General features: G+C 37.9%; 1 protein-coding gene across 1 annotated transcript; it reads right to left on the bottom strand.

Annotated features, from left to right (window-relative positions):
* Positions 1–356: 356 nt before the first annotated feature.
* Positions 357–10,915, bottom strand: ankmy2a (ankyrin repeat and MYND domain containing 2a). Its single transcript, XM_084557419.1, has 10 exons — positions 10,603–10,915; positions 10,108–10,172; positions 8,384–8,522; positions 8,191–8,289; positions 6,852–7,012; positions 4,537–4,751; positions 4,283–4,418; positions 3,998–4,126; positions 3,339–3,468; positions 357–1,250 (listed from the first exon to the last, which is right to left on the bottom strand). Exons 1-10 carry the CDS (start codon positions 10,667–10,669, stop codon positions 1,117–1,119), a joined length of 1,275 nt encoding a protein of 424 aa, XP_084413545.1. The 5' UTR covers positions 10,670–10,915; the 3' UTR covers positions 357–1,116.
* Between the last annotated feature and the right edge of the window lie 9,314 nt (positions 10,916–20,229).

Raw genomic sequence — 20,229 nt, forward strand, 5'->3', positions numbered from 1 at the left:
GGTTATGAGGTCAACTGTCTTAACCAGCAAAATATCACTAAAAGAGACGCAATTAAAATGAAACACAAAGTATACAAGGGGACCACTGAAATATGTGGAAGGACCACAAACACAAAACGACCACAATGAGAATGAAAACAAGGAGGCAACGTAACCAAACTCGGAGTCAAAATGAGACACGTAAGCACACATATGATGCAAAGTGTCACAAACGAAGAGGTGCAAAAGAGAGGCATCCGCTAGATTCTCAGTTGGAAACAGGAAGCGACAAATGACACGGCTGTGTTGCTTTCAGAGTCAAATCAGTTCATCACAATAGCACTGAGAGAATGAAGATGAAAATCTACTCAGACAAAATCTGTGAAGTTGGTCTTTATTTAATGTAATTAAAATCAAGTTGACATCTTGGAAGTCATCAGCATTCAGGACAAACAAAGCTTAACTGGACACGATGTTTTGACTTTTATGTCCTTTCAGGCTGCACATTAAATGAAATATAATAATCATAGTAGTAACATTTTTTATATTTTATATTTTGTGCTCTTGCGCTGAGTTACTACAGCGCTTTATCGACATAATGTTGGGGAAAAATGTTTTGTTTTCATTTAGTTGTATTTTGGAAAGTCCTGAGCATTAATATCACATTTGACAAAAAATAAACACACGTTTATGCCATTCATATTTTGAAATATACATTTTTGGTCAAGTTGTGCAGCCACACTATCCACCGACATGCTATCATGAAGTTATCATTAAAAAACAAAACAAAAAAAAAAACATATTGCAAACACACCAACAGCTACACAGTCTCTTCTTTGCTGCAGTTTGCTACAGTTTCTTAAGGCAGAATTACACTCCATCATGGACGACAACCCTTAACTCTTCACATATTCCTCTTAGTGACCTCTACCATGAACAACCTAGTTCACATTCACAATGACAGCTGAAAAATTAAGTTATAAAAAGGACAGAAAAGATGGCAGCCATGATACAAAAATGCATTGTCTCCCTGCTCTTGTGACAGTCTCAGGTTGATAATAAATTGGACCAGTCTTTGTCTGGCTTTCAGTCTGTCTGTGGCGTCTGGATGTACCCTAGAGAAGGTCGAGACGTTCCTCAGTTGTCAGCAGCTGCGACTGACGTGGGGTCTGATGTTTCTGCTGCAGCGTCTAAGGGGGCGACCTCACTGTTGGTGTCCACTGCGAGCTCCTGCATGGAGTCCGTGGCTTCCTCCACTGCTTTACTCTCTTCTAAAACACAACATGCCATTTGAGGTTACAGTCAGTTAACATCACATTCACATTAGTTTAAAAATCCTTCTCTAATTTGTAGCTTGTCATTTTTACACTTTGGTTAAAGAATTACACATAAGCTGGTTGCATTAGCTGAAAGTATACCTGCTGCACAACAGAGGAGTAACGCTATATCTGAGACCCGTTCAGACCTTGCATTAACATCCATCTTGGGGAATCTGATTACAAGTGACCAGTAAAAAGTACAGGTGTGAACACATTCAGGATGCATTGCGATCGCATTTGAGAGATGTGTCCTCTGACCCCATCTGGAGGTGGTCTCGGTCGTATTTGACCTCATTAATTTGGTAGTACAAACACGCAATGAGTCCTAGGTCACATTGCGTCAGCGGAGTTTTGTCTCATTCATTAGAGAAAAAAAACAAAACAAAAACATAACTATTAACACTATTATAAATCACCTGAAAACGGAAAGGCACCGTACGAGACATCAGTCCATTAGTAATGAGTCATGAGCCATGAGTCAAGTTCCTATTTCCTCAATCACCCGAGTCTTTATTTACCTTTATTACCCTAGATTATTCTCAGTATGGAAGCTTCCAGGGTTGGAGACAGCAGCTTTTAAAATATTCTACTTCGCCCCAGAGGATGTTGCCGTTTATTTGGATACGGAGTGCAAAACTGAGATCAGATCTGAGGAGCTGGAGATGCATGTTAATGCCAGGTGTGAACGCAGGCACTAAAAGCTAGCTAATTGCGATCAGATTGCCCGGGTTGCATGTTAATGCGGCAACAGTGTCTAACATACAGACTTCATGATCAGTGGGCATTCAGGCATGAAAGAGTAATGAGAGACCACACCAATCTACAGGATGGCCGATATACAGCGGCCTATACGGAGAGACGACACATTGTGAGTTTTTTTGTTTCACAACCAGAGTCATTTTTGTTTCTTCAGCTCGGCAGTCATTTTTATTTTTAAACTATTTTTCCGCGCAAGTGGAAGTTAAAATAAGGAAATTAACCATAGCAACGTGAGAGCTGTGACAACAGTCACTGTGGTAGAAGGCGTCCGTGTGGATTCAGTGCATCTACTACGCTTGACTTAGCTGCGTGTCCAAACTGCGGCCCATGGTCCATTTTTAATTGGCTTTCAGCAAATTCTGAACATATAATGGAATATGGCCCACACATGGAACTTACACTTGACTGTACTGTACTATCTAGTACAAAACAGTCAAGCACGTTGAACAGTATAGCTTCTCAACAACACAAGATTAATCAAAGAACACTTTTGCCACAGGTGACCAAAAATGGCAGAACCAAAGAACCAAATATAGCTGCTGTGATGAATATAATATACAATATGACAACACTATGAAACCATTTGTCAGAGCTTCACTGATGCTGAACGAGAGCAGAAAGAATAATTTACCTACATTTGTTTTCGAATATACCTCACCTGATTAGCCCTTAATGTATTTTTCCATACGAGGCCCTCACTGAAAAACCTTTGGATACCCCTGGTTTAGATGGTGTTTAAATGATCCCAATATTTCTCACAAGGCTAGACATAACTTAACCCGACATATGGCTTAAACAACGTTTTTCCATTTAGCTGGTGATAAAATTAATAAATGTTGTAACTCTGACGTCTAGTCTCTCTTTTCGTTGCAGCCCTCAAGTCGGGTCATAGCAAACCTGTTTACCACTGTTCGACAACACCGTCAGCTTCTCATTATGCTTGTAGACTCCTTTTTCTCACTGGTTACTGGAAAATTCTACTAATAATAATCCTCTAGATTTTAAATCAAGAGTCAGATCCTGTTTGGTAGTAATGTGGAGCAACCTTGATGAGTCTGTGAGCAGTTGGGGAAGTTTAAGATCCGATCCACGGAGACCTCATATTACCAGATAATCTGAGCCGAAACTCAGCACTGGGTGGATTACTCCTGCAATTGTTCGGAGGGGTGAATTTAGTAATTTATCAACAAACCTCCTGTAGTGTACTGTATTAAATCTAACCTTTTTAATATCATTTCATAAAAGAAACTTCCCCAAACTTAAACTTATGTTTTAAATTACCTTTGCTCTGCTGCATCCTCAGTTTGGCTGTTTCTGCTTCTTGCTTCTCTCTCTGCTCTTGGAGCTTCTTACAAACTTTCTTGTGGGTGAACCAGTGCATCTTTTGGCAAGCTTGGCCACAGTAGATCACCTGGTGAAATAACAAACAAACCTTTATTTGACTGATTTAACATAAAAACGAAAAAGAAAAATGCAAGCAGTCAAGAGGAAATTAAAATTTCAAGAGGTTAAGAAAATAATTTAAATCCAACCAAGAAAACTACGTGGAAACATTCTAATTTTAACATCCATTGGAATTGTATTAGGCTTAACTGCATTTCACTAAACAAGATGAAATCATGCCGTTTGAAAATAAGGCTGTGATTTAATACAAGCATCATTTCCCATTGATTGCCTTGAATCTGGTGGCCCATTAGAGTATCATAACCAAGAAAATATTTTCATAAGGTGTGGTGAAAGTGAAACCTATTTTTTCTTTTGTGTCTGAGTCAGACATGTTCATGCTGCAGATCAATGCAGCAAATAAAGTAGCTGGTAACCGGTGAAGGAATACTTTTTTCCAAATGGTCAGGAATTAATCAGGGAATTGATAGAAAATTGGATCAACAAGCAGAATTGACGAAATCTAATCAAATCCTATTCCTAATTTTGAGTCTCACCATTTTACAGATAGAACATCTCTTCTCGGCTCCTTTCTCTCCACAGGAGGTGCAGAACTCTGCATCCATGAATCCCACCTGACCTGTGATGGCCTGAGTCAGCACTGACAGAGCTGTGGGGTCATTGCCCTGCAATGATGTTAGAAGGACAAGGAAAACTGATCATCAGTCACTGCAAAATAAAACAAAACACAAGTTTTACATTCGGAAAAAAAAAGATAGAGTAAGAGGGGAAATGATACAGGATTTAAGGATTTATTTTGAAGTTTTGATTTCTGAACTCACAATTTCCACAGGAGCGATGCTGCGCACCAGCTGCTGCAACAGAGTTGCGTCACAGTAAGGGAACTTGCGGATGCACTCTCTGATAAACTTCTCCAGATACACGGGGAAACCATCGCTGTCCCGGCCTTTCAGCAAACTGGACAACAAGGGAATAGAGGTCATGATCGCTACAACTGTGAAGGTAAAGTACTCCCCTACTAATCTTGTGTGACATGAAACGGTTAAAACAATATTATCTTCCCGCATGACCTCACCTCTTTATGAGGCCATCAAGCCTGTCCTCGCGGTCCTTGAGGAAAGAGGCACATTTTCCCAGCACGCAGCTGATGTAGTGCATCTTCATGGCCAGCACCTCATTCATATCCTGCTGCCTTATGCACTTCTCACAGATGAGTTCCATCACCCGGCGACATTTGTCCAGAGCCTCCACCTCCGCCAGTAAGGGGTTTTCCTTCACCAGCATCACCATCTAAGAGAACACATGAAAACTCATCGAGATCTGTTTGCAGCAAGCGTTACACTATTTTTTCACATTATTTTTCCTTGCAATAGTCCTAATTTTTTTTTGTTTACATGGGCCACAACTTATTTTCCAGTGAACAATACAAGTGTGCAAACTGATCTTTTTAAAAAAAAGATATATGAAGGCTTTCCTAGACACAAACAAAAACATTTATTGCATAAAACGTCATTATTAGGTCGTTATGTAAAATGTTTGCAGATATACAGCTCTCATCAATATCTCTAGTTTCACAATGGTAATTTAAAAAATGAACAGTCAAAACATCAACTTCATTCTTCATTACAATGTTGGATTTACATAATTTGGCATCAGGGTGATTACGTTGAATTCTGATATATTAAAATGATTAGCCAAAAACCACGCATCTATAAAGTCAAATTTCTACTGCTGCCACTTACCTGTGATTTAAAGAAGTATATTAATTCTCTAAGTATATTAGCCTGCATGCAGTTATAATTAGACAACAGTCAAGCAAGTCAATACTAACTGTGGAAATCATATGTATGATGTGAAAATGCTCTTCCCACACAAAACAACATCCTAGCGCACCACAGAACAGAGCTTCCGGTTGAGTGAACGCTGGCACAACTCGCTGCTGCTGCTGCTCTCCAGAGACCCATCTTTTTAAACTGTTTTCACTGTACTTGTTCCTGATTTAACAGATATTCACCAATGTGGTCTAGGTGGAATCTAGATCCAAAAATCTTTATGGTCCTCAACTTGCCTCTCCTCGAGAAAGGCTGGTTGGGAAGTTGGCCAGAGCTTATTGGCTGGCTAACCAGGCCGGCTAATGAGAATGTCAAACACGACAACTCCAACATCAACTTCGGTCTACTCAACGTCTGCACACTCACGAGCAAGAGTCCTCTTGTCCAGGATATTCTGATTAACCATAAGGTTGACTTTTTTTGACTGTTTGACTGAAACGTGGCAACAACTTGATTTGTTTGTCTTTTCCCAAATTAATGAATCTACACCTCGTGGATTTGCTTACATCTGTCATCCACGTGCTTCTAGAAGAAGAGGAGGTCTCACAATAATCTACCATGAGAAGTGGAAAGTCTCGCCTGTGTTTGTATCATCGCTTCTTTCATTTGAAACCACTGTAACACAACTAACAGGACCTACTCCCACTATTGCCGTTGTCTATCATCCACCTAAGCTAAATAATGACTTCATACATGAATTTGTCACTTTTCTCACACATTTAAGTTCTCTTTCCCCCCAGCATATTATTTTTAGGGGATTTTAATATACATATGCACAATATCACTAATGAACTCACCAGGGACTTTACATCTAGTTTGGATAGCTTTGGACTGCAACAATTACATAAATTTCCCAACTCACTCCAAGGGACACACATTTGACTGTTGTGCTAATAGTTATCAAATTAACCTTATCCTAAACTAAATAGTCACACCTAGTCTCATTTCATAATACAAAAATCATGATTTATCTGATTCTACCGACGAAATGGTTTGCCTGCAATCGAGAATCTATTCACAACTGACAATCTAGTGTCTCACTACTGTGAGGAAACAACTGTTACTTAGGTCATTGCAGCCAATACTGTATATTTTTTACACAGCATTATATATTCATATTATTGTACTGTATAACTTCTATGTGATGAAGCTACTGGACACCGAATTTTCCACGGAATAAAAAAGTATCTAATCTAATCTAATCTAATCTGCTCCACTAAAAATCCGAACTGTCTCCATTATTCACTCATCAACATAGTACAGACCTAAGCTCAACTCAAGGCTGAAGGTTGACAAGAGCTAATGTAGTCTTTTTATTTAAATAATAATAATTCAAAGGTGACATTCGGCTGGTTTCCAACCCAACCAATAACTGCAGCAGCTTTACTTTTGCCTACATTGCATTAAAGGATATAATCAGTGGAAATGGTTGTTTGGAATTATTGATGCATATAATGAATTTTACTATTGGAGGTGTTAGGGTGGAAAGAGGACATGTGCAAAGATGCTTGAAGAACACATATATGCCCCTTGTAACCTACATTCCCTATCCAACTACCTTTACAGGGTTGAGGTTGGTGCTCATGATGACTTTGTGGAGGGGTCCGGCCAGTTTGGGTGGCAGCTTGGGCTCTTTCTCCAAACCCTGAGGCTTCGTGTAATAATCCAGACGGGCACGGGAGAAGAAGTTGTTGATCACTGTAACACAGTCATGCTGCCCTGGGAAGGAAATAGGGAAGATGGCTTATTTTTAACCATCATACTGCCACCACCGTGCTTCACCATTGGGGATAGTGTGTTTATGGCACAATGTTTCTTGTCAGCGTCTAGTCTGATGGTCCAAAAGCCCATGAAAACTCGTCATTATATTACTTTATATATTTTTAATTCATTTACATTATTTGTGAAAATCTGTCTAAACTCTCACAGTAAAAGTGAGAATAATTGAGAACCACTGCGCTAATGCCAGCAGAGGAACGGTCCAAATCCTCTCAGCCAATGAACAACTTCACCAAACGTGCTGTGATAACATAGACAACAACACATCCACAATTTGTTGGTGAGTTTCATTGTCTAAAGTTATTATAGACCTTTAACTGCTATACACGGAAATGTCTTGGGAGATATACCGCATTTTTAATTTTATTGTTTTTAATCCCGGCTACACTATCCTATCTTACAACACACTGTGAAGTATTTTTAAATGCTATTGACGGTGCCAATTTATATAGGCTAAACATATGTGCAGCGCACAGTATTGATAAACTCATGTGTCTATGTTCAGTTCTGTTGTGTTCTATTAGTTGACATTGTTGCTGTGGTTGTAGAGCATGCTCTCTGTGCTTGATGTCAGTTAATGTACCATGCAAGAGATGGAAGTTATGGTAGAGCTAAGAGTTTGGCCAGCAAGAGCCGCATAGTAGAAGCCACAGTGTCACACTGATGGTGTTTATAGAGTTGCCGTGGGGTTATAGCCAACAGGAGCCTGGGTTCAAGCTTCAATTACCTTGCAGAAAAGTCTCCATAGCTTCTTTTGTGCGAGACACTATAATGTATTTAGGTCAAAAATACTGATTTCATTGTTGTGATTTCATATGTGACGACGTTGACTCGACATTTGCCGCATTAGTCGACTTTAAAAAGTCAAAAGTCGTTCAGCCCTTAGTCTAAGTAGAGCTGCTGTAACAACAAATGATTATTAGAAATTAAAATGAATGAATTCATTGGGATAACCAACATGTGTAAACTGTAATTCTTCATCATCAGATGAAGAGAAGTAAAAGCATTTATTTAATACTTGTAATACATGTTTGTTTTTCTGACTGATAAATAGGACATACTTGGTCTTTGTGTGCTGAAACTCTGTGACAGCGAGGACAAGTTTGATCCGAACGTACCTACAAAAGCTGCCATCTGTGCGGCGGTCCTTCCTACAGAGTTAACCACGTCAGTTTCCGCCCCTGCGTCCAACATCATCCATGTGATGTCAGTCTTTCCTGTAACAAAAAATAGTGAAGAGTTACCAAACGTTCCAGAACAAGGGAGATTTTGAACAATGAATAATCAACACCACTGTGTTAAAAGTTAAACCTGACAGGCCAGCAAACATCAGCGCTGTATATCCGTGCTCATGCTCATTGCAGTTGACATCCGCTCCATGTTGCAGTAGCAGCTTGCACATGTCTGCTTTTCCCTTGTAGGCGGCGTGCATAAGAGGAGTCATCCCATACTGTGAACAAAAAGCACAAGGAGAAACATAAATAAAGATATCTTCATTAAAACCACAAACTTTTGAGACACCACACAAGCTGAATACTTATACTCGTTATGCGCTACTAAATATTTTAGTTGTCTGTCTTATTTCTTTAATTACATTCACCTGTTCTTAAAGGTATTGTAACGCTGAAATATCCAACAGGATTAATGAAACCTATTAAACTTAAATGGATTTACTTGCATTAAGAGCCAAAACTAACAATTATAATTTCCATATTATTTTCACCGTAACCCTCTTCAAATAAATGCTCACGTGATAAGAGCCCTTGTATAGAATAGAGATAAGCTATAACAAAACATGAAGCTGCACTGAATGGACGACTGACATTTGTGTGTGGAAATATGGCAGAAGAACTATTTTAAGACAATAGCTGTATTAGGATATAGTTATAACCACATTATTTCCTTTGTGTGCGCCTTACTCTACTTGTATTTTTAATTTTAAACCATTAATATATCCCCCTTATTTACTAAGAAAAAAAATAATAATTTTGTTAGACTCTTAAGGTGAAACAACACCATTCACACAATTCATTATGTAAACCAGTAAAAACACATGCATTCTACTGGAAAAGTAATGTACTAAACTTTTATCTTCATGAAGGTCGTTTGTACCAACACATGTTACTATTATTTTGACATTACTGTGAGTGCGACTGGCAAAATAACAGAAACACTTCTGGTGTTTAATCTATTCAAGTCTAATCCAGTTTAACAGCACCACAAACTACATTCTCCAGAATGATCGTACAGTTGAATTACCACCTTTCTGACTCAACATAAATGAAGCATTAGAAAATCATGAAGATGAGAGTTAGCACTGGACAACCATTTGAATATATTTGTTTTTACTAGTATACATAACCTATACCAACCTATACCAACCACCTGTTGCTGCTGTATTTTATTCATTCCTCCAACTTTATATAGTATTATTATGTATATTATTCTTATTTTTACTAAAGATGTTATGTAATCTACTGCTTGGAACCTACAGAGTTTGTCCTACCTCAACTAGAGATGAAAATCACACACTGTCTATTAATTGTAGTTCCGTTATAAACACCTGATTTTGACAGGTGGACACAAAAGAGTGACAGAAAGAAGAAACAACATGCTCCTCTAAAGTCCTTTAGTGTGGTGAGTAGTGACTCTTGTCCCATGCATATGTCACTGAACAAAGGAAGATCTTTGCTAGAAGAGGTTGTGTTGTCTTCACTTTTACAAAAATAAACTGCAGTCTTGAGATGCACCCACACATGCTTTATAAGTTCATTTTACCATTATCATTTTAAACTTCTCCAAGTAAGTTAATGTTTTACAAAAAATCTAAACTTTAGAAAACCATCTGGCATGAATATGAACCCGTTGCCTTAAAATGCATGACCCTAAACCTTTGAAGATCACTGAAGAGTCTTCAAACCGGTCAATCAACAGTCTGAGGCTTGATTCTTGCTCTTGTAATTTAATTTAAAAGGATATCTGCAGAGGTGTCAGCCTGTATTGAGAGTTTACTCCTGTCAGAAATGCTCTGTTACCTCATCCAAACAGTTGACTCGGACATCTTTACAGCCCAGCAGCCTTGAGGCCTCTTGAACATTTCCTAAAAGCAAAACAAATTAAAAAAAATTATCTTAGCATAAATACAGTTAATTAATTATACAGTTAGTTATTTAATATTGAATATTTTTGCAATAAACTAATGTATTATAATGAAGCTGTTGCACATTACGCACAAAAACCTCCAATGACATTAAGTAAAAATCACGCGAATTGAAATCAGTGAGGTGGGACTGTAATGACAGAAAGCTAACAGAATGTAAGCACATATTAGCTTTTAGCTAACATTAGCTAGTACCTAGCCTTGCCGAATCTAAATCCTTTAAATTTATTGCTGCACTTCATTTTACATAACATGGAAAAGCCGAACCTATTAAGTTGACATTATTCTATATAAATTGTATCTTAACTTGTCCCACAAGCTACAAAGCTGTATGTTTTATCAGGGATTAGCGTTAGCCGAAGAGGCTTACCTGCAGTGATAACCTCAAACAACTCCTTTTCGCTTGAAGACAAGTCTCCTTTCTTTGGAGCAGACATGTTGGGGATTAATAGTTTTAGATGATACTATAAGAACACAAATAACACACCTAGTTGTTGACCGAAACTGCGCTTTCCGAGGTGCTGACAGTCTCCTGATGCTTGGATACGAACGCTAGCGCAGAACGAGCTCTAATTTGGAACGTACCATTGTGACTTACTAACAGGGGGAGTATGGATTACTACTTAAATGCAGTTAAATGTTAACCCGAACAATCCGAGTAGATTATCGGGAGTAATATAATTAACCTCCGTAAAGGATATATAAGTACATTTATATTGGTAAAGTTTATTACTTATTACAAGAATGTGTTTATTAGAATAGACAAATTACCCCTATTTCTTCATGAAAATAATCAGTTCCACGGAAGTCCAGAAAGTTCATTCAAAAGTAAAAAAGGAGGGTGGGAAACATGTGAGAGTCATCCTTTCAGACCTCAGCCTCATTTATATACAACTTAATCGACTACAATTTAATGAGATAGATATTTAATAGATATTAGTAATAATAACAACGAAGCTTTCCATATCACTTTATTGCTTAAACCATAGCAAGCATCATTACATCAAAACATTTTGATGTTTTGGGGGGTAGTAGAATGGCAGAATAGTAGAATGTGTTTACAACAGGAAATAAAGGAAAATTAGAGATACCACTCGAGTAATCACAATAAACAGTACAACAATCCCATGAAATTCAATAGACAATGAGTCAATCTAAAATGAGCTCTATGGCTTTGATTATCTTCAAAAACAAACAGAACAGCAAGGCTTTGAAATAAGAGAGTCCCTGTCCCTTGAGTGTAGCAACAACTTTTAGACCTCCATATTTATCATCATGTTGCAATCACACTACGAGGTAAAGAAAAGCTATAATGAGGTCCGTGTTGTCAGCTTCATGATTGTAATTTGGGGTTGACGCACGGCACAATCACATGTTGAAGTTATCCATGGCCATGTGCACAACGCTGGGCTCATACTATAAGCAACATGTTACAAAACAGCCAAGCGTGGCCAGCTGCATTGTCAAGCGTAGCTCCAGCGCTTGTTGACGCTGATGGATGTTGTGGCCCTTTTGACAAAACATATGCATATTAATGGTTGTCATTAAAGAAGTTGAAGCCAGCTAAATGTAGCCTGTCATGTAGCAGCTGGTGCTGGAGGTCAGTTTATCGCTTTGTATTTCTGGCTACCATTAAAAATGAATTGTGGCTTGTTGCTTTTTCGCCAGAAGTATGAACACAGCATAAGAAAGTTACAATACAAACTTAGTTGTTTTAGGTTGCAGCTAGCTGTATTAAGTTTCTATACAGACAACAAGTTAAGTTATGCATTGTAAAACAGGAGTTTTACAGTTGCCCTTGCCAACCACTCCGAGTTGAAAAAAAGCAAATAAATAAGTAAGTACAGTGTATGGGAAGGGTTAGAGATGGGCACGCAAAGTACAACACTGTCACACCAGACACATCCTGGCAGTGTTTTACATAAGAAAAGCACTCAGAAAAGCACTGGCTAAGATCAGGACAAGACTATTGTTTTAGCTAAATGCTGTTGGAAATGAGATGTGATGAAGTCTTAAAAAATATCCCATATATATATATATATATATATATATACAATATGTTACTTATTGTTTACATGCTTTGATAAGCATGTAAACAATAAGTAACATATTGTGCTAGAGAAGGAGTGTCCTCAACCTGACAAAGCAGCTATACAGCATCTATAAAGCATTGGAAAATAATCTTATCATTAACAAAGTTGTGCATTGCAGCTTGTAAAATCTTTATAAATGGTGTCTTGTATGTTTCTGAGGTAACAACAAGCAGATTCATGTAGGCAGCTCTTTTTTCCCCTGTTGTTTCTCTCCTCAGTTACTAAATAAATATTTCTAAGATATAATTACATATTTACTCTGCACACGTTACATATTGATTATACAAATTTCATACCTACTTTAAATTATTTGTTGTTAATACATTAACAGTTTTAGCCATTTTAGCTTTCTGTGTCACAGACAAAAACATTTCCATCAGGCTGCTTCCTCCACTGATACTGCAAATCATCTGTCCCATTGTTATGCAACTTCAGCATCATCTGGGAAAGAGACAAAGAAAAAGATAAAAGTGCCAAACAACACAATTTCATCCAGGCTCCTTTCAAATATGCTGCAGCTGACTAACACAGCTGACACTAATAAGCTAACAAAGCTGGACATCAATTTGAAGATTTCTAAACACCTATCTCAATATTTTCTCCTGGGTCTTGCCTTTCAAGCTACATAACGTTTTTGGTGCTTTATGCAGGAGACTGCAGCACTACTCAGGGCTGAACATTTCCAACATTTTCTCTGCATTATGAAATATTCTTACAATAATATGCAGGACTTAACCAAGTTATAACTTATCACTAACTTTTATATCTTACAGATTATATATATTATATATTTGTATATAATTCTTTATATCAGCGATATATTTACATACACCAATCAGGCATAACATTATGGACATGGGCCTTTTTCATGTTTTTTTGAGTTGCTCCTAAAGTGTTTTTGTGGGAGTGTCTGTGCCAGGCTGCATCCTGCTGGGAATGGCTGCTGCCATCAAGGAGTGTCATTGCTATGGGGTGGGGGTGTCTGGTCTGGTGTAGGTGGGTGGTACATGTCTAAGTAACATTCACATGAATACCAGGTCCATAAGTTTCCCAGCAGAAGTTTGTATTGTCACAAGCTGGTCAATATAACTTCCCCTGTCTTCTGGTCAGAATGGTAATGCCTGATTGGTGTATACACACACTATAACTCATGTCCATTCTCATGTCCATGTCCATATATCAGTTATATCAGAAACCAGAAAACTGAGAATACTTTCAAGTAGATGTGTGCAGCTGTTCTATTTACTGAACAGACTGCGCCAGACAATTACATAGATTTGTACTTACCTGCTGCAAGAGGCTGTCTCGTGCTGGTGGTTCATTTAGATCCAACAATGAGTTCTGTAGACGAACCTTTACTTTAATGACTCTCAGTTTGCTTCCTAACATAGAGAGAAAGACAAACAGATATAAAAAAAATTGCATCATGAAGACTCTTTGACATTCCAAGTAATTTAGATGATAAATTTTGAACCGTTGTCGACGCAGGCACAGAGGAACGGGTAAGTTACTGAACAGTTCCCTGATCCCCATCTACCAGATTCTGCCTTCAACAAAACACCGCAGGCTTCACCATCCCCGCTCCACACTTTCGTTTCTGGTGGCCAGTATCTCATTGAGGAGGCTGTCTGGTCTGACCACATCCATGGGTCTTTGAAGTGGCCGATCCACACCTCCTGGCCCAAGGTTAGGTTCTGGACTATCAGATGCTCTGTTTCATTCCTCATACTAGTCAGGTCTCTGTGGTTGGTCCTGCAGTAGTTCAGCGCCTCATTCCAAGTCATTTCAGCTTCAGTGAGAAAGTAATTATCAACACCTTGTCCTTCTCCTAAAACGAAGAACAAGTCGTTGTTACTGTCTTTTTGACTATTGCTACACTGTGCATTTCTAACTTGGACAAAATAACAATTGCAAAATCTGCAATAATACATTAGAAAGGTTTTTTCTTTTTCATCTGTAAATTTTTTCTCCATTAACATGTGGGCATAAAGACATGAGTATAAGATGGAGTCGGAGACGATTTTGGATTTAATCTCTGAATTTAATCATCTCAACTCATGTCCAAGCAAGATTTTACATGTAAGTGGCAATAATGCCTAAAACAGCTGTACCTTACTGAGGTCATTTGGAGTGTACACTGCTCAGAACATCAATATCAACATCTTGCCTTGTCTTTTCTTGTCTTGTCTCTTGCATTGTTTTCTATGTGTTGCATTGTTTGCATTTTTTAATTTATAGTTTATAGTAAATGCATTTCTGTCACTATTATGCAGATAACATCCTGCTTTACATATACACCCTTAGCAGCAACACATAACATAGCAGATGTTTAACAAGCTATATCAGTGAGGTGAAGAGCTGAATGTGCACCATTCACCATTCAGTAAAAAATCTGAAGTTGGTGTTAAAATGTATCCAGGCAACCTTCAATAAGATTTTTGGTGTGGTTAGCAGAGGTTCAACTCAACCAGAAGTTAAATTCAGTTAATAATAATAATTGGTTTGTTATTTGGATACTGTTGACTTAAGTGTGCACTTCTATTCTTTCCATAATGCTTTATATACCCTTTTAGGACTTGCAGTTAAAATCTGTGTTCATTTTAGTTGTAAAATGTTTGGTGTGTGTATGTGTAAGACTCTCACCATCATAGCAAACTGCTTTTTTGAGATGATGACAGGCAATCGCATAAAGAAATCCCTGTTTATAAGTCGCACAGTTGTATGATGGATTAGAACCCCAAGGCAAATAAGATTTTTCTCCTTCTCTGTAGAAATCTTTTTCTGGCAGAGACCAGTGCCACGACAGAGTGTCTGCTTTCCAAAGCCCAAACCACACGGCGTCATTGTACTTGCCCTCCACAGTTTTAAGAACTTCTTGCATCTCATTCATGTCGTCTATGGTGGCCAGGTCAAAACAGTTCTCTCTGCAGTAGGTCTGAGCCTCGTACCAGGTTTTTGCCATTTGAAATAAAACATATTTGTGCTGGCTGGTGCACAAAGATAAACAACACAACCCTGTGGGAATACAATCATAAACAAAGTGTAAAAATCTACATTTTCATGCCACTTAGATTAATTCTTTAAAATAAAGTTTATTTAAAGAACAAGAGAAATGTGACAGAACTTTGGAATATATTTGAATTAACACTGACCTGTAAGTAGAAATAGAGCCATTCTTTCCATAGCTGCATAAGGTAAAAATAGTGAATAGAAGAGGATTTACGTACTACACTTCCTAAGTCACCCATACATTCTAATGCCATACATATAATAAGATTGTAAACACATAAAGGTTTTAAGCAAATGACAGGACTAGATTACTGTTTTATTTTTCCTGCACATCTTTGTGTTCACAACCTGACACTGTTACACTGCCACATTAAAATTTTACTTTCACCTTAATGGTAATTATGGATTTCACTCAAACAATTTATTGAATGAAAAAGTCATGAAATACTATCATAAAAGTCATAATTTAAAATAGAGAGAAGGACGAGATAATTGAAAAAATAAGAACTGCATTATTAAAAAAAAAGGTTGTGCACAACAATAAAGAATGTAGAGACTTACCTAATGTCTAATGAGTCAAAATTCTCCAAACTTCAGTACATTTTATATTTATTTTTACTATGAGCTGGTGTTTTTGCACCTTTGCTAATTATTTTAGCCCAGGTTCAGCCACTGATTGTGACAGTAACAACAAGAGAGTGCCGTAGTCGCTTGGCCGGATTGATCTAAATATCTATAATATCGATGACAAAGTTAGTATCAGTATCAGATCGATACTGACCTGATGAGATTGATATCTTTGTTGCAGTTTCTCTTCTATATGTTGATCAAATTACTCATATTTCCTCGACGGGTTTGTGTGAGCGCAGCTTCTCTCCCAGTCCTTCTCTGCAAACAGCGGTCCTCTCTCACTCTGCTCAGGCTCACTTTGCCCCCCACCTCCTCCTCCTCCTCAGATTTATACCAATTTTTTCAGTATCGCCCATCCCTAATGTCACTGTCACAAAACAGGCAGCTGAAACAAAACATGTGAGGATCTTGTTCCTTTGTATGCAAACCATAAGGAAATCTGGAAGTGGGGACAATTTAAATTGTGTCAATTCATTTGAAGGGCAAATAAAAAGGAAACGCTTTCAATGCTGACGCAGTGTTGCCATAATGGATGCTTTTCTATCTAACTGGGCCTCTTGTTTTCTGTGATAGGGTGTGTAAATATGGATTTGGTTGCTGTACTTGTACCATTGGAGAAGGAGGCTAAAGGCATAGGTGACGGTAAATTAGTAAGTTTAATTTTACCCTAACACTCAACGTGATCAGCAACAAGAGTTTTTCATGAGTGCAGGCTTCTTTAAAACCTGTATGGACACAAAAGCCAGACAAGATTTACATATTTCTATTTAATGTGAATCACAATTCTAAGGAAATAAAGAATGGATTCATTATTCAAGAATACTTGTCACTTATATGTTAACTGTCTGTCAAGTCTTGCAACACAGTAGAAACCTTTAGGTCAAGTTATGTGGCACAACTCTGTAGACATAAATCACACAATTAAAATCATCTAAATAAAAAGATGTGGACTGACTTCACACTGGAAAAATTAATACAAATCAAAATTTCAAGGCCACAAACTTAGTAGTACACAGTAAACACAGTAATAATTTAGCCAGTTTAACTTCATGTCAAACCTTATTTCAACTTATAAATTATAGTTTTAATTCCATCATATTTACATGAGCACAACTTACTTGATTTCATTTGGCCTGTTGATCTATTTACAGTAAAAGTATGAAAATTTAATTCTTGGTTTATATTATATGTCATCATTCACAATCTGTCAACAATAAGCCTGGGAATATTGCTCCTCCATGTAACCCCTGTCATGGTAGACCATGTTTGCTTTTGATTTGGATCTAAGGTGAATGAATCATACAAATGTCTACATGTGTATTGCTCATCAGAATTCCAAACAACTTCCTCACAGGTTAAAGGTGACATAGAATGATTGAACGGGGTATTTATCCTTGATCTGTGATGTGACATGCAGACAAAAAAATGTTGGTTGGGTCTGTAATGCCTTAGAAGCTTCCTAAAAACCTCTCTCAGAAAGCTATATTAGGGTGGGGTATTTTAAACGCGTGGTTTTGCACCTATTTGGCGCCCCTTCGGGCTTAACTGGCAACCTCATTATGAAATGCAAGCACTTGACGCTGATTGGCTGCATTTGCTGCCACTCAAGAGAGCCGAAGTCCCGCCCCTCTACTTACCGAAGGGAGTTTTGGTCGGTTCTGTACGCGCCAGCATGCGGGACTTGTAGTTCGTTTAATTACGTATTTTCCATAGCGTTTTACTTAACTATCTTGCGACAAACTGTGACATTCTTGACATGTAAAATCATTTTTTATTCTGAAAAACAACATATGTATAATCCAAGGCACAAGTCGATCGGGACCAGAAAATAATTTATCTTTCGCCATAGACTGCCGTTCACAAACGAAGTAGCAGTCTGTGGTTGAATGTAGTTGGAATCCGATTATAAATGAACAGCAGCCACGCATCTCGTGCATTTCTTTCGGTGGGAATGTAATGGAAAGTTTGCACACCGCTTGCACAGCCTGGAAGAGCACACCTCGGAACGCGACTCGCCATTTCGCCTTGAACTCCGCAAGCACTGCTGCAATGTACTTCCCGTTGGAGGCGAGAGGGCGGATGTATGCAAATTATTTTGAAGGGGAGGGAATTGAATGAGAGTGGGGGGGCAGTGAGATGCATTTTACGTAATATGTATCCGTTGTTCAGATTGGGGCATTTTCTGGCTGACATTTCTAAAAGAGGAATTTCTATGAAACGGAGATGTTCAGAATGTCTAGCACTTTTCGTATGTTCGTGAATGCGGGCAGACTACCGTAATTCAACTAAGACAAGGTAAAAACGTTTTTTCATTCTCTGTCACCTTTAATATTCTAGGTAATCTGGACTATCACTTACTATAATGAGGACAAAGATTATAATTTGCTATTTTTACAGTGTATTTAAGATGCCATTATTTATTTGAGATTTAAGTATATGAAAGGATACACAGGATTATTCATTCATTCATTCATTCATTCATTCATTCATTCATCTTCTGTACCCACTTGTTCCTGTTAAGGTTCGCGGGGGTCTGCTGGAGCCTGTCCCAGCTGTCATCGGGCGAGAGGCGGGGCTACACCCTGGACAGGTCGCCAGTCTTTCGCAGGGCCAACACAGAGAGACAGACAACCATTCACACTCACACTGGGTTTTAAAAGGTGGGCTGGGCCAGTAGCAGACTGGGGTAGATCTAAAATACAGTAAATCACATGTAAGCAGAGATGATAGACTCATCTTCAAAGGCCATAAGTGTTTGGAGTGTGTCATCTAGTGGAATCAACAGAAACATACTGTCTTGCAAGATAAAGTCGAAATGGATGCGGCCATTAGGACAATTTTATAAATGTCTGAAAGGCTATCATCCGGTCTGTTGATCTTCCCTTCACATGTTTAACCATTTCATTATTCATTTTCATCATTAAATGGACAACAACATAACAACAAGAACTTGAGCAACACTTCAACTGTGACTCAATGAGAACATAGCATAATAAAGTTTGCACTCTCCACATCCTCGGTAGAGATTTGTGGAAACAAAGGTTGTTGTATACACTGGGGCAAAACACAGTCATTTTCAACTTCAAATTTTCAAAAATGTTAATCTAAAAAACAACAACATTTTCCTACCTTGGAACCCAGCCCAAACTTAATGAAGGTAGTTATAAAACATCTGTTGATTGTAAGTGGATTACTTTTGTGAAGACTATGTATCTGTGTCTTGTAACACCTTTATAAAGGAGATTTAAAGACTCAGATGTCTGTTGGAACCAAGCAAAACAAAAAATGTGACTTAACTGTCCCATATTTTCCTGGTAAAATACCAAACCTGTCTCCACTGCATGCCTTGTAAAGACACACCTAAATCACTTCCTCTGACTGTGAAAACAAATGAACATATTAACACACAACTGGAAGCAGGGTTGAAAATTAGACAAACATAAGGAACAAGACTGATCTGAAACATGAACAATTAGATTTGTGATAGCTGTCATTGTTGAAAATAAGATAAAAATAATCTATCAAGTGTCTTTCACTCTGGTAGTCACCTACGAGGGTTTTGCCTTTATTCCAAAAGGTCTTTTTAATTGTTATTGGTAGAATTGTACATTATGCCACCTCCCCAAATTCCTCATAAAAGAAAGAAAAAGACATAAACTAACCTAAAGTTTGGCTTATAGAATTAGCTCTTTCACTTCTTCAATTCTTCAATTAATTTACCTGCTCCTTATAAGTTTCATCAGCTTCAACAGTGAAGCTGGAGGAGAAGTTGGTCCTTTCTTTCTCTTATTCACTGTATCGATTATTCAGCACTGGGTTAGACTGATTCAGTGTGTGCCACATCCTCTCATGTACTAAAATGTTTATTCCTTACGATGTAAAACATATGGAAACCACATGGAAGAAAATGCAAAATTTTCTCAAATGCACTTGAAGGGCAAGTAAAAGACAAATCGTTAGAGGATGATGATTATTTAATAGTTAAAATATGTAGAAAACAAATGAACTTATTAAAACACAACTGGAAGCAGGGTTGAAAATTAGACAAACATAAGGAACAAGACTGATCTGAAACAAGAACAATTAGATTTGTGATAGCTGTCATTGTTGAAAATAAGATGAAAATAATCTATTAAGTGTCTTTCTCTCTGGTAGTCACCTACGAGGGTTTTGCCTTTATTCCAAATAAAGGTCTCTTTTTAATTGTTATTGGTAGAATTGTACATTATGCCACCTCCCCAAATTCCTCCTAAAAGAAAGAAAAA

Source organism: Chelon labrosus (assembly GCF_963514085.1).
Source record: "Chelon labrosus genome assembly, chromosome: 12".
Taxonomy (NCBI): domain Eukaryota; kingdom Metazoa; phylum Chordata; class Actinopteri; order Mugiliformes; family Mugilidae; genus Chelon; species Chelon labrosus.